Below are 22,185 nucleotides of genomic sequence, written 5' to 3'. Positions count from 1 at the left end.
TGTAACAATGCACCGTGACTTTGTACAAATTATGAGACAGATCGATCTAACAAGAAGCTTCAAATATAAGCTTCAGCAACCAGCTGCAGCAATCAATTACAGCAGCCAGCTTACAGAAACCAGCTATAGCAACTAGCTACAGCTATCAACGTGATCTTCAACAAGACAGACGAATCAAGAAGTCCTCTCCAACATCCGTATGAAGCCCCTTTTGAGGGCGTCTACAGAATCGAGAAAATCTTCCACATTGAAAATTAAAGAAAACTTAAAAAAAAAATCAACAGCCTGAAGCCCGCCTACTCAGCCAAAAACCAAACAAGATCATTGAGACAAATGCTACAGTAAAGTTCCTGCAACAGCAACAGCAACATTAACCAGTTTTTCCTCTCGTTAACATCAACATGTGTGTACGTATGTATTTATATGTGTATATGCATGTGTATGTATATATATGTATGTATGTGTTTATACGTGTATATATATATATACATTTTCTCTTATTATTTCCTTGTTTTTAACATTTCTTTGTTTTTAACCTTTCTTTGTTTTCTTTGTTTGTTTATTGCTTTTTAACCTTCTTTATCTTTATTGCATGATGTGAACATTGGTTATTGGGTTGTAATCTAATTCTTTTACTTATTTTTTCTCTCTCTCTATGCATGTTATGTTATAAACCTGTTAATGTTCCTAATAAAAAAAAAAAAATAAAAAAAAATAAACATCATTGTACCTGGAATTGGGCTATGTAGGTAGGTAACTCCTTATAAATATAACCTGCCAGCTACCTACTGGTCTCGAACACTCAAGAAGAAATTAAAATTTTGGAATATTGACAAACGATAGATAAGAAAAAACATTACGATTATTGATTCATTCACTCCTGCTTGTTAAGTTCACATCATTTCAGTTGGTTCTTTTCATTTCATCTTTCCATCAATTTAATCAATAAGATTGTAATTATAATCAGTTATATTAACATTACTTAATAAACCACTTCTATTGAACTGCGGTGCGTCATTTCATTTTAATACACACATCTTTGATCTTAATAATATACTCAACTCACAACTATAGGAATGTACGAATTGCCCAAGATTTTCCTCAGTGCACCTATAAATATAAATAACCAAATATTTCTACAGTACACAAACACAAAAATATAAAAAATCTTACCATATATAGTAATCCTTCAGACATAAACAAAAAGAAATACAACTTTACATACATAAAATACATACAACTTTGTACAGTGAAATCTCAATCATACGTTCTTCGAATAATCAATTTTCCCACAAGTTTCGTTTATTCTTTCCAATTATCATTAGTTTCATACAAAACTTGATTTCAATTTCATAAATAGATAGCATCGTTCGTTCTTCTATGCATCATTTTAGTGCATTAATCTTTTAAAGCATGAAGTTATTGTACAATTTTACTAAAAAATTAAAGATTTTAAAATATATGAAATATTTTTTTCTATATTCCCTCATCCCTGGGACCTATCAAAAACGATCCCGAGGACCTATCAAGAATGAGGTTTCACTGTAATGTGCTGGAGATATCGGCATTTCTTTACTATGGGTAAATAGAGTGTATGGTACTTACATAGAGACGGGTGAGGTTTACTGATGTCACATTACCGATGGTGAAGTTAGGGTTGGCTTCCAGTCTCTTCTTCTCTTTGGCACGGAAGTCCATAAACTTATCGACAATATAGCGAACCTGTAAAAACATGCCAAAGGATGCATTTAGACAAGTTTACCAGTCATTATTTTATCAAATCATCTTGAAGGAATATCTGGTGCCCTAGCATGAAAGCCAACAACAACACAATAAATGTCTTTATCAAAACAGTAGGCTTTTAGTCAACATTCTTGACTTCAATAATTATGTTTGACAGTTGTCTCGACTAAAAGGTTATTAGTTTATCGAGCCCGTTCGCTCCCTTGTCTACATGTCAATAAAAATCGCAGAAACAATTTGGTGCAGATATTAACTTTCACAGGCTGCTTTTTGCTCAATTCTAACAAATTAGAACTTAGGGAAACAGAGTTTCGATAGTTATTCAGAATATCACGAGTAATGGCTAACGACCACTTGAACATTGGTTAAAAAGCAATCAACAATGCATAAAATGATTTGTAAAAGAAACATGTATAATTTTGACGTCTAATAAAATATGTACACATATCACATGCATCAGTGTTGCCATCGTGGGACGTTTTTTTCCCTCCAGATATTGGTTAATTTATCGATCAGCATTCATGATCGGGATATCGATAAACTAATGTGGACAGCAATTTATCCTACCAATATTGCTTCACTATATATGTATATGTTTATGCTAGGCCTTTGCAGTCAAGGTTCTGTGTCATTGTTAAATGCTTTTAAGCGTATTGTGCACCAATAAAATATAGGAGAAAAACCCACCTTTTCTCCAGCAGTATTCTCTAGCAGGAGAGAGCCATGTCCCGGAGCACCAGCACATGTGACGATGATGTCTGTAGAAAAACACAGAATATTAAATATATACACTAAAGAAATAAATCAACGAGGAAACCAAAAGACCAATGAAAGAGAAATGCTTTGGAAAACTAAATTTAACGGAATCATGAACAAGAGAATATAACTAAGCATTGTAATGAAGTCTTCTACGACAGAAAGAGCCTGAAAGCAAGACAACTGTAGGTAGATATTTAAAGAGTATCCATGATTATCCGGTGACTTATCATTGTCAACCGTTGTTATTGTGTTAATTGTGTTAATTACAGTCAACATCACAGTTAAACTTCAATGCAAAGGGCCATTATACAAAAGCAAAGACATTGCAAGCATTAAATCATTGTAAGATTCTTTATATCTCAAAAGAATGCGATGAACTGGCCATGTGAAAAGAGTGATAGATGACGGGATACCAAATATGGCCAAATAGGGGTCTCAATGGAAATTGGAACAGGATGGGAAGATTTCAGGACTGGAGACAAATGACCAGGGAACAGAGCCAGTGAAAAACATTTAAGTGGGAAGCAAAATCCCACCCGATATATAGCGCTGCGATGAATTTTTGTTGAAAATAATTATTTGCACTGACGCCAAATGTTCCTTTCTGCGTAGAAAAGTAGATAGTCATCAGTGGGGCTCGCAATTCCCTCGTCCAGTGCGACCCCCACATTCAGGGCCCGGAAGTCCTCCGTGTGCACAAACAGCGCCATCCCTAGTTGGCCCCCAATCTCCTCATCTGAAATACAAACACATATTCAAATAAACAAAATTTATTTATACATAGGTAGGAGATCTGCAATGATTAAATAATTAGATAATAAGCTTCAATAATTCTACATCAATTCAAGCTTTATTCAATAATTCCCTAATAAATTGAATATGGTATTTATTATATAACCTGGTACAAAGCAGATATGTAGAGTCCTCCGGAGTGTGACTCCTTTGGACTTCAGTCTCCGCACGGTCTCCAGGTACTGGATGCCCACACACTTCATGTCCTGGGAGCCTCGGGCAAAAATCTTCCCGGCATCGTCAATGTGGGCGCTGAAGGGTGGGTATGTCCAACTATCCTGGAAGTTTAGTTTGAAGTGTGAGTTATTATTGGTTCAAGTCCTTCTTGAAAGCTGTTGTTAAGAATGAAACTTGGAAAATGCAAACTTGGTATTCCCATTTGAGGAATGATGCGAGTCTGACAAAAGAGGAAGAGAAAAGAGAGAGAGAAAATGAAGATTTAAGTACCTGGCATTATGTACCAAGCTGCCAAAGGTACTCCAGTAACCAGTCATTTTAAGCAACATTACGATTCGGAAAGGTGGTCTCTCTCCAGGGCAATACTGAGAGCATCTTCCACTTATTATAAGGTTACAAATAATCTGACAATATTTGAAAATCTCCTACTACCATCTAATTAGAGGAAAATATTTCTTGTGCAATGATGATGGAGGACTTAGCCAGCAGAGTATTGAAGCGACGTCTGGGTGAGAACCCACAGCATTTGCACAGTCGACCACTAATCGGTCTTTTGTTTATTATTCAACCGGAATATTATTTCATTAAATTCTGTATTTAAACTAACCGATATACATACAGTATTCTATCACTAATCTACCATCCCAAAAACTGAGCAAGTATCCAATTAGTGAAAACAGCGGATAATAGTGCATAAATACAAAATATGGTTTTTCATAAAAACAAACAAACACTTCTATTGTTAAATTAACATTTTTTGGTTTCAAGTTAAGGAGTCTTGTTTACGCTTGCGAGAAGACTTCCTTTTAAGCTTATTCAAACCAAAAAATATATCGAAACGAAATGAAAAGAAACACGTGTGATAGTTGGTAGAATACGCTGAGGACTAACCGAATTTCAGTTACTGAATTGTCCTAAAACAACAATAATTAACCCTGGTGACAGGTAAAATGGTCAGTGAGAGCAAGCTAGACGGCGGAATAGTAACCGAGTGTTTAAGAGTAAGATAACTCAAGTCAGTGAACAAAGCTTGGCACTCGAGTCTAGGAGCGCGGCTACTACTGAATTTGACATACAAATAATGGCGAATTATAGAGTTTGATTTTGTGCTTTCAAACTAGAGTGTAACTCTCTTAGGAAGTTTTCCAAGGGACCCAACAAAAAAAACTTCTTAAGTGGGATCCAAATATGACAAATTTTTTTTCTAGTATCACATTAAAAAGTATTTCTAAAATTTGTGGGCAAAATGAAATAAAAATATCTTATTGTTTCCCGCTACAACAACACCAATACTTAGCCAACACAAAAGTCTCGAGCTGTCACTGTGTAACTCGTGTAATCTGCTTTAACAAAGTTGTACATTTTATGACTGTTGAAAAAAGGTTAATTTCAGGTACCTATGTTGTGACACAGGTTTCGGTTTATGATGGTTTTACTGCCGAACTTCTAAAACCTCTTAAATGGAATGCAGACAATAAGAACTTTTAAAACTTCTTAGGCGGGAAACAGTTTTAGCTAAAACTTCTTATGTGGGTAAAAATCATGTTTTTGCAGTTCTTTGTATGGAATTTCAAGGGACCGAAAAAAAAAAAACTTCTTATGTGGGAATCGAGTTTCATTGTAATAAAAATAACGGCAGATTATGATAGTTGTAGGATTACTGAGAGAGTTCTAGTGTCCGCGAATCGGTCTCGGTGCAAGGTTGCAATTTGAGGTAATTTTTTAGGTTTAAGCTTTCGTTTTCGGGTAAATCAGAAAATAATTTTTTTTAAATGATATTAACTTTTTTTATTGTTTAACTAATAACATTGTTACATTGTTACATTGTACATAAAATAAGGTAATAATAAGTAATAGTGTAAAACATATGTTGTTGAAATTCTACTCCAATGAAGAGTGCTAGCTCTTGAGCTTGGCGTAGGAGTTATTTGACAATTATTTCATGTTTATATCAGTAATTAACATTATTACAGTACAATAAATATAAACATAAAAGAGGATTGTGACGTTAATTTTGGTTGTAACATGAATTGAAGTAATAACATTTGATAGGTGATATTAATTTTTTTTAAAGATAAATTTGACCTTCTTTTTGAATAAAATAAAATCTGGTATTTTTTTCACTTCTTCGGGAAGACTATTAAAATACCTTATGCCTTTGTAAATGTAGTTATTGTGCATTTGTTGTGTTGAAAATAGAGGAATTTGGATGTTAAAATTATGCCTTAAGGATGAGTTAAATTTAAGTTTTTTTACTACAGTTTCTTTATATATTTGTAATATTGCATCTTTTTTATAGAGGTCTTCAATTTTTGGTACTTCGAAAATTTTGAACAATGATGCTGAAGAGAAAGTTGGTTTTTTTTTTCAAAATTACTTTGATAATTAGTTTTTGTACCACTTTAACAGAGCTTAAAAATTTTTCATATGCACCTCCCCACCCAATGATTCCATACTGAAGTAATGATTGGACTAGTGCGTAATAGACTTTTTTCAGGTTGTTTAGCTTGAGAACATTTCTTAATCTAATGAATATATAGATACATTTTCTAATGCGTTTAACAAGTTCACATATGTGTCTGTTCCATTTCATATGTTGGTCTACAATTACACCGAGGTATTTTATTTCAGTTGTTTGGTTAAGTATGGTACATGATTTATTACAAACATCTTTGTTACATTTTTTGTTGTGTATTATTATATGAATGTTGGGGTTAGTTTTGAATTTATTTATTGTGAATGGTATATAAACTGTTTTTTTTGCGTTAATTGTAAGTAGATTTGTATCGAACCAGTTTTTTAGGATTTGGATGTCATTATTTGCATTTTCATTTACAATTTTCCAGTCATTACCTTTAATTATGATAATTGTATCATCTGCGTAAGATATAACTGTTCCACTGAGGTTTTGTTTGAAAATATCGTTTACGTACATGATAAAAAGTAAAGGACCCAAAACAGTACCTTGTGGTATCCCAAAATCACTTGTGAGTGGTAGACTAGATGCGTGATTAATTTTTACAACTTGTGTTCTTTGGTGAAGATAACTTTTTAGCCAACTTAATGCTGTGTCATTAAAACCTACGATCTTTAATTTTTGTATTAGTTTGACATGGGATATGCTGTCGAAGGCTTTTTGGAGATCAACAAAAATACCAACACATTTTAATGATTTGTCTAAAGCGTCTTGTATGGTACTAGATAATTTAGCAATGGCGTCTTTTGTACTTTTGTTTTCCATGAATCCAAACTGATTTTCGTGAATTATATTATTAATCTTTATGAACTGAGTTAATCTTTTTTTGGCAATTTTTTCAAATATTTTTGCAATGTTTGATAGTAAAGAAATAGGGCGGTAATTGGTTGGTTCTTCCGGATTGCCGGTTTTAAATATTGGTATAATTACAGATTGTTTGTACATGGTTGGAAAAACTCCGCTTTGAAAACTTGTATTGATTATATGAGTTAATGGTTTTGATACTTGTGATTTTATACATTTCAGTGTTTGTATTGTGACCCCATCAAAACCAGGGGCAGAACCTCCTTTCATACCTGTAATAATTTGTTCAATTTCTTCTGGTGTTGTTGGTTGAAATAATTCAAATTTATGCTCATTATTTACTGTAGTATTTGGGTCATTTGGGGTAAGGCCTTGTTGGATTTTTTTAGCGAGGTTTTTTCCTACATTAGCAAAAAAATTGTTAAATACATTTGCGGCTTCTAGAGGTTTATCTTTACAGCAGATTTTTGAATCATTATGATTTACATTGTTGATTGTTTTATTTTTTAAATGTTTTTTATCGACAATTTCATTTATGATGGACCAAATCCTTTTACTGTCATTTCCAGATAATTCAAGTTTTTGTTTGTAGTAGTCATCCTTTGTGTTTTTTATTAGATATGTAAGGTTTTTTTTATAAGCTTTGAAATGTTTTTGTAATGTTATATTTTCCGGTTGTTTTGTATATTGTTTGTAGAGTGTTTCTTTGTGTCTAATTGAGATGATTAATCCGTGAGTTATCCATGGTTTGATTGGCTTTAGTTTTGAAGATGTTTTGTTAGATTTAATATTTCTACAAGCATTTATGTGAAAACTCAGTTTTTTATCAAATATTTTGCAGCATTCTTCTACATCGTTACATTGATATATTTCTTGCCATTCTTTTTCGTTACTTAATTTTTTAGTGAGAGAATTTATATTAATACTATAGTTGTATTTATCAGTATTATTAACGGCCGTTGTGGTTGGTAATGAGAGGTTTTGATGTTTGTAGTCATATTTAAATATACATGCAAAATGATCCGTTACAGATGTTTTAATTACCGCAGATGATATATTTTGTATATCTTTGGTGTTTGTGAATATGTGATCGATACAAGATGGTCGTTGTCCGATAATGTTTCTGGTGTATGAATTTATACATGAAATGTAATTTAATTCTGCTAACATATTTAAATAGTTATCTTTATCCTTAGAGGAGTAGTCATTAGCGATATTTAAGTTAATATCTCCGATGAGTATTGTTTTTTTGTTTCTATGATGTTGTAATATTTTTTTTAATTCTTCTATGTATGTGGTTATAGCAGAAGAGTGTGTCCGATAAATAGCAATGATATTAAATGAATAATTCATAAAATTTATCTCCAAGTTTAATAAATTGACATTATTCACCATTATTTCATTTACACTTGTGACAGCGTAAATATTTGATACAAATATGGCGACGCCGCTATTTCTGTTAATTTTATATTTTGTTGCATAGTACGAGTAACCCGGTATATTATAATTAATTTCACTCGATGAATGCGTTTCTGATAATATTATACAGTCAAGTCTATTTAATTGTTTAATAGTTATTAGAAATTCTTCGAAATTTTTTTCCAAAGATTAACGTTCATGTGTATTATTATTAGGCTGGCTGTAGGTTTTATATCTATAAAATCGTTTGTATTATTTACCGTGTCAAAAATCCTTTCGTCTATTTTATATGAATTATCTATTGCGTTTATTATAAAGTCGTTCATTTTGAGGTAGTAATAAAATTAACAATAATGTTGGCGCTGGGAATACACTTCACATTTGCAATTATAATATTATATGTGTTGGCTTGTACATTATCACTGCGTGTTAACACTTTGCGGGCGGGCTTTTCGTAATATTTTTTTGAAATATTGTGCATATTATTTAGGTTTTCGTTACACTTGTAATTAATAATATGCATCATTAGTCGTAATCGATGCGATCCCTCGCAATTTTCAGCATTTTGTTTCTATAGTTGCACCTAATACTGTTGGCTGCGTGGTCCGTGGTGTTTTTTTCTCCATATTTAGAATTTTGTCTGGTGCAGTTTACACATGCTGGTACTGTTTTTTCTCTTCCCGGACATTTTGAAAGGATGTGATCGCCCATGCAGTGTGGGCAAATTGGAGGGCTGGTTCGGTGTAGGCATCTTTTAGCCGTATGCATGAACATACAGCAATGAAAACATTGAGTCAGTGGATCGCAATCTTCAATTTTTACTCGTTGAAACTGTATATTTAGTTTACCGAGTGCAAGGAGACTTTTTCGCATTTTGCCACTAGTTTCCATGATGTAGCTAGTGAACTGGCGCTGCTTTTCGTTTATGTTTGTGTTTTTTATCTCCGTTATAAGTGTGATTTTGTTGTCTTCACTTTCCTTGTAAACATCTTCAATTCCTTCGTTCTGGGTAATTATTCCGCAAACTATTTCGTCTTCAGTAAGATTGGATTTTAATCTTTTTATTATTATTTTTGGTCTTTTCTTTTGAATTTCATTTACCACCAAATCGGTATTCAGTTTTTTTATTTCGGCGGTTAAGGTATTTGCATATTCCTTTTTTGGGCATGATATTATTATTTTTTCTTCTTTTGTTTTTCTCAAACCATTTATTCCTATCTTTATGTTGCTTAAATTTATTTCTTTTTTTATTATCTTTTCAATTTCTTCTGCTTTAGCATTATTTTTGGTCGACGAAATGATGATTGAGAATCTCTCTTCTTCTCGAGGAGTGACTTTGGTTGTTGATAATACCTGTGCATAGGATGGTGTTGATGCGCTTTTCATTATTTTTTCAAAGTTTCCCACCAGTTGGTCGTTTTTTTTCGATAAGTTTGTCTTGTAGTTGAATTATTTGTTGTTGCATTTTTAATATTTCAGATTTCACTTCATTGTCAAGATCAATAATAATTTTTTCGATATTAGTTTTGGTTTTCGAGTCTTTAACGGTTTGTATTTTTTGAACTTCATTTTTTAGCGTATTCAACAACTCTTCTACCGTCATGAAAGTGTTACGTTGCGGTGTAACGAGAGCGCGAAGACAGTACCGTGCGGGCTGCCGTTACGAGCGTAAGATTAATACTATGAAAATAACTTTTTTTTAAATAGTGGTATTTAAGTTAGAAGGTGTCATTAGGTACAAAATGTCATGTGTCATAAAGCACATCAGTCTTTGAATGACTATAACTAATTATTCATAATCTAACATTATTATAAGTTAAGTCTAACTGACAGACAATTAAGATAGTCACTTAAAAGATATTATAACTGATAACCAATAAAATATTACAAACTTTATATTTAAATAACAATTAAAAATGTTAAGTGGGGCCCACTATGTACTTTTCAAGTATATGTTAATTTTTCTTTAATAACATTACGTCGTGTACGCCTGTTAAACCATTTGGGATCCATTCAAAATATCATTCATGGCACGTACAGTGAAAGCGCCTGTTATGCATGTCACTATGTTGGTGGTGATACCAACGCCAGCTGTCAGATGTTGACAAGATTGGCCCCTCTGGAGTGTCACTTGACGCTAGTCTTTGAACACGTAAGAAGTCCATAATAAACGTCTTAAAAGAAAATTGTCTTTTTATCAATAAACCGAAAAATATTTATGAGCCGCAGATGAAAATTTTACTAGTTCCAAGGACAAACCAATAAATGATGTCGCCCAGAAAGTCATATTTCAAATAAAAAATTTGTCACGAAATCTCTTGGTATTTTAATTAACGGAAATCTTTAAATTGCATCAACCTTAGATCTTAATAAAAAAAGCGCTGAATTATCTACAGTGTTTATAATAAAGTATGTCTATTGCCCAAAATCGTATTAAAATCACCCCTAAAGGACTTTTAACTCTTGATCGCCCCACAAGTGACTTAAATCGCCCACTGTTGAGTGATATTGCCCAGGTTGGGGAATGACTGGTTTAGTTAATAAGAATAATGATAACTTTTTATTGCTGAAGATAAATTAGAATAAAATAGATCTTAAAATGTTAAATGATAACAATTGTATTAGAATTCCGTAAATAGAGACTGCATGACTAACAATAACAGATTCTGGAGAGCTGTGGCTTTTGTGAGATTATCAAAAAAACCTATGTTAATTAAATTATTATCATTGTTCATTATAAATTATATGTTGATTTTGCAAAAGATATTCATTCACCTGACGAGACATGATAAGATAAACACCTAGTGAGACAAGATGCACTATAATAATGGTATTCCGAGTGTGTTGCGAGTTTCTTTAGCTAGACAACATTGAAAATGAAAATTTGAGATTTAGGTGACATAAAACATTCAAAGTAAAGTCAAAAATAGATATTCTACTGCTTCACCTTTCTGCATAAATTGTATTCTCTCTCTTCGATACGATACTAATATACCCACCCGGCCAGGAGCACTCCTGTCCCGGTGAGACCAGTACACCAGGGGACACTGATTTTTTTTAGGACTTGGAACACATGCTCTGGAGTATTGGATGGAGGTTGGAGTTTAATTATATAATCGACTGGTATACATGACAACCTAATATATTGGAATTTAGGATGGGTGGGAAAAAAGGAATTGATTGAGCATTTATTTTTGTTTCTTGCTTCTCACTTCTATTTGTTTCTGCTTCTTCTTTTTTTTAACATTAGCTCACAGGAAGTCCTGAGGAAAATAATTTCCCTCAGGGCCTATGTCATCTTTAGGGATGCTGTGGGAGGGTTTTTTAAGGAAAGAGAGGACATCTAGTAAGGAAAAAGGTATGAGGGGTGGGTAGGAATCTGGGGATCAGTGTGTCCAGGAGTGACGGACTTTGAATTAAGAGAGACGCAATGGTTTGAGAGAGTCCAGCAGGAAAGGCAAAAAGATCTCCCTCTCCAAAACCACAGCCACAAATGCCACAGCCACACAGTAGATGGGCAGATGGATCCGCCACCAAGACCTAGACAATCCTCACCCCATGAACCCGGGCACCCCTGTTAAGTCACCAAACGTAGCAAACCACTTGGGGTGATCTATGGAAAGGGTGTTGGTTATCCAATGAATGGTTCTGGGGCCGGAGGTACCCATACCTGCCTCTCAAATTTTCAAATTTCTTCTTGCCTCGAGTTTCAAAAAGTTTCTTGCCATTTTCTTGCCACTTCGGGTCTCTTCTTGGATATTCTCGAGTCGTCTTGGCTCTCTCTTGACTATCTGAGTCTCTCCTTGCCTCTTCTTGCTTTGTCTTGGCTATTCTTAGCTTAACTTGTCTCTTCTTATTTCTTCTTGCTGCTTCTTGGCTCGTCATGGCTTTTTTACCTCATCTTACCTTCCAATGGCTCTTCTTGCCTTTTCTAGTCTCTTATTGCTCGTTCATTGCTCATCTTACCTATTTATGCTTCTAATTGTCTCTTCTTGCTTTGTCTTGGCTATTCTCGTCTTTTCTGGTTTCTTCTTGCCACTTCCATCCATTTCTTTCTTCTACTCAATTCAATTCAATTCTTCAATTCTACTTGCATCTTCTTACTTCTCCTTGCCTCTTATTGGCTCTCCTGGTCTCTTTTTGTCACTTCTGGCTTTTTCTTGGCTCTCCTAAACGTTTCTTGCTTCTTTTGCCTTATATTGCATTTACTTTTCTCTACTTACTTCCTCTTGCCTCACATTGGCTCTTATTGCCTCTTCTAGTCATTTCTTGCCTCTTGTTACTTCGTCTTGGCTATTCTTGGCATTTCTTGCTTCTTCTTGAACATTAAAATCAAATATAACTATGTAAGAACAAAGGACATTCCTCTGAAATACGAAGAAGAAATTAATTTCAAAACTAGAAGATTGAACGGGTTAAGAACTAAGAGGAAAAAAACATGTCAGTGGGGGGGGGGGAATTATAAGAAGCTCATGTTTCAAATGCATTCAATAGGTATGAGTACATTCGTAATGAAACGATAGTATATGAAATATTAATCTATGTTGCGATCTTGTTGTGGAATTTGTAACCTAAAACCATTAATTAGTTCAAGACCCTTTACGCATTTAACCACGAAGCAGGTACGTCAACGAAGTAATATTGTAGGTGTCAATAAGAGCTTGATTGAACGTTTACCTACTCGTAAATAAACAAAATCCGAAAAATCTGAAAACAATAAATATTTATTTGTTTGACAAAATAGTTTTGAAAAAATGATAAATTCTGTCAGGGCTGTCTCGGAATATTACTGATCCACTGTAATTTAGTCTGTCACAATAAATCACTTCACACTAGAACTGTTGTGTCTTTGTCACATTTTTTCATCCAAAATGTACGGTCTATAACCCGTTTTGGGTGAGAAATAGACCTCGTCCTTGCCTAATCAGACAACTGCGCCTCCCCCACCGCCATGTGCGGGCTTGAGGGATGGCCGAGCAAGCTCGGCGACCTTCCGCCCACCCTCCACTTGGCTGACGCTCACTTAGACCCTAGGGTCTTCGGACACTCCCCCAACCTTCCCACATCATTTTTCTTCAGAGAATAATCATGTTATCCAGCGGAGGGGTGCGGTAGTCGATCTTCGTGTACAGACGCACGCCATGAACATTCTCGATGGGACTGCCAGTTGATGGGTGGAATACTCTCTGGTTAAATTTTCTAATTTGTTTCTAATTTTACATTTTTATTTTTATTTTGTTATCTCTACAGATGGCCTAACCTTCAAGCAGCTGTTTCATCCATTTGATTTTTAGGTTTATTTTATTTTATCTATAATATAATATATTCCTGAAAATATTTTAATACTGTAAATTATATTTTTGTGTATATTGTAAGCTAGGGCGTCCCTTATATGGTTGAAAATTTTTTTTTTATTTGATATCAAAATGCATACCCACTATTTCTTTTTGAACTACCCAGACTTACTTAAATACAAAATTTTATCTTCCTACGTCAACATTAACCCGTGCCGACAGAGCTCTGAAGATTTTGAAAATTGCTGTTTTTAACCTTTTCCGTTATGTATTGAAATCAATTGAAATAATGATAATAATAATAAACTTTTATTACACACAGGGAGTACACAGAAGGAATAAATCATGAACAGTACAAAGTAAGCAGTTTAAATATTTATATTTAAAAGAATATTTATTAAAAGAAGATAAAATTACAGATCAGGCAGGATATTTTCCTTTGAGGGTCTCTTTTTTACAATCTGGATACAGAATGCTCAGCGCTCTTGCACACAGCCAGCGTAGTTGCATTGCTTTTGTTCTTCATTTGCAGTCATCAAACCATGGAAATCTTGCATTAGTTTTACAGCTCTTTCAGCTGTATCATTAACTGCCCTTAAAGAAAAAACTTTTCGTTTTGCCTCTATATAGGCAACATCTTCGTCCCACGTAGAAACGGGTCTCTGGAGGAAATTCTCATCAATTTTTAATCGAGAAAATAAATTTGTGCTTTTGACAGACACAAAATCACTTAATAATTTTCCTGCAATAATAAATAAGTTTTATTATCAGTTTAGTGAAAACAGTATAAAAAATAAAACTATGTATTCCTACTTACCATACAAAAAATCAGACATATCTTCTTTCGATGGAATGTATCTCTTCCCAGAATCATACAAACTCTCTCTTTGTAAGTTAACTACAATGTTTCCCTTGGTTTGTGTATTAACTTCATCATCAAAGAGTGACAAAACGGCAATTTCTTCTGACAAGTACCAAAGATGTTGACTAAACTTGCTCAGGGCTGCTTTGGAGATCAACTTGTCAACAGTTTCATATTCCTTAAGCCTCTTTAAAAAGCACAAATCTTGATTTGGTGCCTTTACCGCCAGACTACATCCAAGCCATGGTTTCACATATATAACCGCAATGAATAAACAAACGTCTTGAAGTGCTCGTTTATCCTTGGCGCTAATTTTGAACTGGGATTGCAACAAACATATCTTTAAAGAGTAAATAGCTCTAGCCATCCACCTTGTTTGATGCATCGCTCCAGGAGGTCTAATATTAATTTTTTTCTCATTATCTCCTCCTAAGAAAATAATAGATAGTTCAATCAGCTCACGATAATCGTCACGTACAATGGTTTTTTGCAGTTCTTGATTCTAAAATGTCAACAGTTCTTCTATTGTTGTATTACAAAAATGTTGTGTGACGATATCGGTGTATGTTTCAATAGCAGCAGGATTAATAGTTTTCCAGTTGTCTCTAAACTTTTTGAACATTGGAATATCAGGGCTACTAGTAACTTGTTGGATTTTTGTTTCAAACACACATTTCAAAACCAGTTCGTAAACGTGATGGCGGCAAGCAAAGAGTAGTAATTCCCTGTCTAGTCTTTGTTCCAAAAGTACACAGGCTCCTTTCAATCGCCCTGTATTAGATGCAGTTGTGTCACAACACATTATTTGAACTTTGTCATCGATGTTCCAGTCATGAAGTGCGTTTAACACAGCTTTAGCTTGATCCTGGCCGCAAGAGCTCTCCAGTTTGGGTACAGCCAGCAGTTGTTCCTTTTCTCCAAATGAAATTAGAATTGGCAGGCGTTCTTCTTTAGAACTTCTCACGTTGAGTCCAGGTAATAATTTCCCATCCCAGTGAACGGTCACCATTTCAGGCATATTATCCTGAAAATCTGATTTTATAGATTCCGCTCTATCTTTTCTACTCTGTGTGCGAATGCGTTGAATGGACGATTTGTTTATCGGAAAATCATCACAGCTAAGGTCTAGCGCTTCTACTACAGCATGAAGAATATAGACAGAATCCCTTAGGGTAGACCGAGGCTATTCGGATCAGGTGAGTTATTCGGATCAAGCTAAGCAATATGGATATATCTCGGCTATTGTAACCAAATGACAATGAAAGAATTTAGACATAGCTTCCCCATCTACCGGATGCCATAATAGTAAAATTACCGATATTACAGATTGCGTGGGTTGACTGCTAAAAATCGATATGTGTGAAGATCGTACAAGTTACGTCTCAAATAAATGCCTGATGTAATATTGTTCTCTGCGTTCTTAGTGTTTTTTCTGAAAAGGTAAGCTATTTAGTCATGTTCACATGTTATATATTTATCAATCAAATGCACAGTACACAGAATTAAAGGGCAAAAAATTGCATTTTGTATGATTTTGTACTTTACTTTGAGTAAATATCATATTAATAAATGTGAGGTTAAACGGACCGACGGTGGGGGGGCTATTTGGATCATATTTGAATGCCTTTAAAATTCGATGCGTTAATTGTTTTATATTTTTATTTGAAACAGATTGAATGAAATCCGATGAAATGGGATTACGCAGTGCTGCTGTGAGCTACGGAATCCCATACATGATATTACAAAGACATACGACTTCAATCACCGGGATCATCTCTAATCCAGGAGCAAGACCTACAATAGATATTGAATCTGAAAAACAGTTTGCGGAAAGATTGGTTTATTTATCTAAACGTGGATTCGGCATTACTCCAAAAATGGTCAGGAAATACGCTTTTGATTATTGTAATCGTCTTGGTAATCAAGCTCTACGAAGATTTAATTCAGAAGTTGGAATGGCAGGTCAAGATTGGTTTCATCGTTACGCGTCATCCATACCTCTCCATAAGAAAACCAGAAGGACTATCTCGAGCAAAGATTAACGGAATGGATCCAGACAAAATTTAAAATTTTTATGACACACTGAAAAAGGTAATAAGAGACTGTCAATTACAAGGAAGGCCAGAATGCATTTATAATATGGACAAAACCGGCATGCCCCTAAATAATCGTCCCGTATCAATGACAAGTGTCGAGCGAGGTCAAAATGTAACTGTTTTGGCTTGTATGAATGCAGTTGGATCATTCATACCTCCATTTGTCCTGTATAAGGGTAAACGTAAGAAGGATGAATTTATGATTGGAATGCCACCAAAAACCGCCCAAAATTACAGTTCAAAGGAAAAGGTACCCCGGGACTTAAAGTTAAAAAATCTTTCATAACAGCTTCTTCGTCGGCTTCAAGAAAGTGGTTTTGAATTTATTGCAATGAAGCTTTTGTACATCCTCCAAAGGAAAATTGGATTCAATGTTCTTCTTGCAAAGAATGGTGCCACAAAAAATGTTACGACAAGAAAGTGTTTAGTAAAGTTTTTTATTTGTGCGGTGTGTAAGCCAATAAGAGTGTAATAAGTGTCATAATACTTTCATATAAGTTATGGGTTCCAAAACCTATTTTTGGTTTTTGTTTTTTTTTCATACTTAACTATTTTTTCGGGTTTGATCCGAGTAGCCCCACCACTGATCCGAATCACCACATATATATGGGGTGATTCGGATCGGTGGAGAGGTCTACAGTAATAGTCATATGTTTTTTTTAAGTTACTTAATGTTTTGATCATTAAAGTTAAAACATATAAAAATGACAAAAGCTTAATATTAAATAATTTTTTTTTTCGAAAATGTATTAGTTTTAATTTTGTTCAAGAAAACATAAAAAGTGATCCGAATAGCCTCGGTCTACCCTATGCTTAATTGACATCTATCTAAAGCTGCAACTAACTTAGGCGTGATAAAGTTTTTCCGTCCTCTTTTTGTAGTAGTTTCAGAAACCGTTTGAGAGGTGGTTGGCAAGGGTTCCTCGAGGCTTTCTTCAGAGCTGGTATGTTGATCGGTATGTCCTTGTGTTTGTATAAAATCTTGTGTAGTAAGAGATGACGATAAACTCGCGAAACACATTTGCTCATGTCTTTTCTTCTCTTTTAATTTTCTCTCTCTTGTCCTTTCTTCTTTTTCGGCTAACTTTTTGTCAACACCCGCTAAGCATCCTGGACGGCCTGGTTCTCTTTGTTTTTGTAAAAATATTTTGCCTTCTTCTATTTTCATCCGTTCCAAAGCATCGACGTGTGCTATATCGAATATATTGTTTAAATTGTTTTGAAAGCCTCCTCACGGCGCTTGTAAAGAAGTGTTTTTTTTTTGAATTTTTTTTCAACTCCCTCCAAGCATGGTGAAGATCCACAAGTTTTTTTACACAGTTAGGTATAGCTCTGGTAGGGATTCTAGCTTTTTCCCAAAATATAATACACTCTCAAATGACGAGATTCGCGCTTTCACTAACAGTCAATTTAACTTCGCGATTGTTAAAAAAAAGTACTGCAAGAACTTGCCGGTTAGACGGTAACTTTGCGCCTGTTATTTGATAATTTACGTCACCAACTAAGAAAATACTTTTTTTATTGCTTCTTAATTCCACTGCCATCTTTTAAATGTAAAACAATACGTGATAATCACGAGAATAACTGAACACAAATGACAGATACCGCGAGTGCGCGCCGCTACTTCCGCGCAACTTGTATGAACATGATTCGGTGCAAGTCGGCACGGGTTATCGTGCTCCGAATAAGGTAAAAAAAAAAATCCGAGTGTTTTAGAAGCAAAGGAACAAAACTAAGACCTATGCATTAGAAAATAAAAACTTTGAAATATAAGGGACACCCTATTGTAAGCATCCTGCAGCCTAACCACTATGCAGGGACATTGGCGGTCTAGATTTGTTTTATAATAAATGTAGATTCGTTTGATGGAAAAAATTTGAGTTCTTATGAGAGCCCTGGAGGAGTAACCATATGTTACTTATACCAGGGAGGTAACCTCAGGTGGATAACCTCCTGTGGTTTATCCAAAACACGCTATGCTTAGTGATTTTGTTAACTATATTTTTAATGCGTTTTGAAATATATTTCAAAAATTATCTGTTACATTTTTAAAAATTCTACAAATAATAGTCGCAAAAATACACGAAAAACGAAACATAAACAGCCTTCAGAAAACATGGCCGATGAAAATCAACACGTAGTGTTGCCCTTCTTTCTCACTTTCTTCCATTAAAAACCGTTTTAAATACTTAATTAACACATAGTTTTATGGTCGTGAAATAATAATTTTCCATAAATACATAAAATCGCATGAGTGGTGGAAAACTTATTTTGGGGAACTATCAAGAGCAATAAAATACAATATAAAAACATGAAGATATCCCAAGGCACTTTAACTCCTATGCCAATGCAAAATTTTCACCGTGCGCCATCTGATTCTACATTTGTCATAACTTACTTACTTACTTGTTTTTTATGTAAATTTATAATCTTATCAGATAATGTGTTGATATTATTATTTTTTTTTAATGAGCAGGCAACATTCTACTGATGTGCTCATTTATGATTTCACAAAAAGTTTAATAGTAATTAAGTTTTTAAAATTTAAAATAAGTTAAATAAGAATCTTTAAATTGGTTTATATTAGTAGAATCGTTGACATGTTGTCGAAGCTATTTCCATGCATCCAATACTCTATTTGCAAGGAAGTGTTAGCTAAGATTGGATGCAAAGAGTGTTTTATTAATTTTTTTTGAGTATCCACGAAGATTTATATTTTTATTGGTGGTGAAGATTTTTTGAATGCCGGGGCAAGTAGACAAAATTTTGAAAGTCTCAATCAAGTCACCCCTTCTTGTAACGTTATTAATTTTAGTTCCTTGAGTTTATCTTCATATTGCCGGTGTTTTAAAGTTCTTGGTATTTTTGTAAATAGTCTCTGTACGTCTTTATTGACGTGCATGTCAGTTATTCTATAAATATATTCACAGGAAATGTGGTAAAAGGGCTGATCTTTATAGTAATGCAAAGTTTTGTTATTTTAAGTATTATGGTGATGGAGGTCTTGATTGTGTTGGAGCTTCGTTATTTGTCAAGTTCTGGATTATCTGTGATGGAATGATGATTGAGTAATGGAATTATGAATGATTGTGATGGAATTAGTAAAGATGAAATGATTGGACTTACTGGGAAAACTGGCACCACGTCCATGTGGGAATTGAGGAGGCACGATGGAAGTGCGGGTTCTGTTCCCTCCCATGTCAGGATCACGATGGGCTTCTTGGGTGCACATTCGTACACACGGTAGGACAGACCGATGTCAGCCGCCTGCTTCTTCAGGAACACCAAACATTCATCTGGAGAGAAAAAGATTATTCCATTCTTAATATTACATCTTAATCATCAGCACCAGAAAATGGCCCTAAACATCAACTTGTAGTCTGTGTGACGAATCAAATTTCGTCACAAATAAATTTGAGTTATAAACTGAGAGTGTCCCAGAGTGTGCGCCCAAAGACAAGTGTTGACAGACGGGGGTTTTAAAGAAGTAAGTGAGAAGTGCGGGGTAGGGCGACAGGTCCTACGAGCTCAAGAAAGAAAGACAGTCAAGATCGAGGCGGGAGAGAGAGGAGACCGAGACAGGAGTGGTGGTGAAGCACGCGTTCCCCGCCCAGCGGTGTGATGCTGGGCGGCGGATGAAGAAGTTACAGTCGAGTTAGATAAGTGATTTTCAAGTGTTATCCTCCGCCCGGCGACGTAATGTTGGGCGGGAGGCGAAGAAAGTGCGGTGATCAGACGCGGCTGGGAGGACCTGAGCTGCAGAACTGCAGAAGCTGCCACCTAGGACTTCGGCCTTACTAAGGCCATCGAACAAAATCAACTCAGTGACAACAGTGTAGTAACCGTGAAAAATGACAATGTGAATAGTGGAGAAGTAATCCGAACCATATGACAACTAGTTAAGTTATAGATGTAAGTAGATCTAAGTATAATTACGATTTAGTATTAATTAATAGATGTTCATAATTAAATTCACCTCCATTGTCCCCACCCAAATGACACGAATTGGCGAGAAGGCAGAACATACGACTGAAGAGGTAAGTATAAAACAGCAATATACTTAAGTATTATTCTGAGCTAGCTGCGGACAAGATGTTAACGTGATTTTTGTCACATCTGCTAACTCAAGCAATATACAAATTATTTAACTCCAAATACTTAGGAAAATGTAATACTGATAAAAATCCTCAAACTGTAATAATTGATTATATTCTATGCAATACATACCAAAATGTCTGAAAATATGAGCATTTTGAAAACTAGTGTATTAATTTTCAAAAGTGTTGCCCAAATTCTAGTTCGTATTTAATTTACCTGCGTAGTGTGTATTTCAAGTGTCGACCTTTAACTGTTTTTTAGATTGAATTTAATTGCCTTTTGGATTCTCTTTCAAATGGGTGCAAATAATGCCGTGACAACTTTTAGGCTTCCAAAATGTTTTTATTTTTTTTTATTGAAATAATGGAGAGTACTGTCCCCAAGTATTTAGAATTGAATGTGATTTTCTTTATGCTATGAAAGTATTAAATCTCGGTGTGCCACTGGAAAATTGTCCCGGTGCGCCATCGTCATAACTGACTTGTTTTTTTTATGTAAACTGGTCTTACCAGATAATATGTTTATATATTTATAAAAATAGTATATAATCTACCAAATGTAATAAATATATCTTTCTGTTTACATTAAGGCTGTTAAACTAAACCCTATTCTACGCATTTGTTTGTGTAAGAAAATATTCCATTATAAACAAATGAAAGCAAGAAGAGGGACACAAAGCGGAGAATTAGGTCAGCCATTGCCCCTTGTTGCATGTTGTAACGACCAATCGGAATATAGAGGAAGCCATCAATTTAGCAACTTGTTATAATCAATTGCAGAGTTTGCATCATTTAGGTCTGGTCATACAACTGCATTGCGAGAAAATAAAGTATTTGCCGTGCTAGAAATAAAATAAGATATTTTTTCATTAAAATCGGAAAAATAAAATGTCATTATGAGGCAGAAATATGTTTTTTGAACTAACAAAAACTAGTACATATTTAGACAATGTTACATCCTAACTAGATTGCAAAAAAATCTGTTTGTGATACATTTATGAGTTGTCAACTTGCAAAATCTGCTCTGGAAATTTATGCTGGTTGTGATACATTTACAAAAAGTACTTAAGTAAGTAAATAAATAAAATGAATAAATTATTAATATTTTTCACTAAATACCAAAAGAATAATGTAAAATTATGTAGATATATATTTTCACAGTGTTCCAAACAGTTTTTCGTGAAATCTACAGATTTACTAAAAATTCCAGAGCGGTTTTGAAAGTCGACGACTAATATCTAAAGCAGAAAATGAAAGAAAAATAATTAGCCTAGCGAAAACTCGCACGAAGGGTCGTCTGGGGTAATTTTTTAAAACATTAATAATTTGTTTGCTGTTTTTTCTACTACCTACCCTAATTACAAACTCTGTGCATGCTACTCATTCCTGTAATATGTATTTTGCAAAGGATAATGAAATGGAGAACATAAATTCAAAACAAGATGGGAATTTGTAAGTCTGAAAGAAGATAATGTTTGGTGAATGTATTGTTGTTTGAGGTTTGTTAAGCAACATAAATTTAGGTAAATAAATGATAAGAATTTATTAGATTACAATATGAAGTACCACATGTTATAGTAACATTTATATTTGCACACGCTTAATTCAATTCAGATAAAGGGTAACAAATATATTGTTTACCAAAATAAGTTCTGGCTCCCACAAA

The 22,185-nt window shown here is 34.3% G+C and overlaps 1 protein-coding gene across 2 annotated transcripts in view; it reads right to left on the bottom strand.

The window, feature by feature from the left end:
• Window positions 1-22,185, bottom strand: part of LOC149421275 (aminoacylase-1-like) — a 30,887-nt gene that overhangs the window by 5,794 nt on the left and 2,908 nt on the right. For both annotated transcript variants that reach the window (XM_089635926.1, XM_089635924.1), the window contains exons 2-6: window positions 19,549-19,718; window positions 3,401-3,572; window positions 3,092-3,238; window positions 2,431-2,501; window positions 1,606-1,722 (exon numbers count right to left, since the gene is read on the bottom strand). In XM_089635926.1, coding sequence (XP_089492052.1) covers window positions 1,606-1,722; window positions 2,431-2,501; window positions 3,092-3,238; window positions 3,401-3,572; window positions 19,549-19,572 — 531 coding nt within the window. In that variant the 5' untranslated portion in view covers window positions 19,573-19,718. The remainder of the gene's footprint in view (window positions 1-1,605; window positions 1,723-2,430; window positions 2,502-3,091; window positions 3,239-3,400; window positions 3,573-19,548; window positions 19,719-22,185) is intronic.

The sequence above is a fragment of the Hesperophylax consimilis genome, chromosome 9 (genome assembly GCF_061612785.1).
Source record: "Hesperophylax consimilis isolate HC1 chromosome 9, BYU_Hcon_1.0, whole genome shotgun sequence".
In the NCBI taxonomy this organism is placed as follows: domain Eukaryota; kingdom Metazoa; phylum Arthropoda; class Insecta; order Trichoptera; family Limnephilidae; genus Hesperophylax; species Hesperophylax consimilis.
This window is presented reverse-complemented; position numbering and strand designations above follow the sequence as displayed.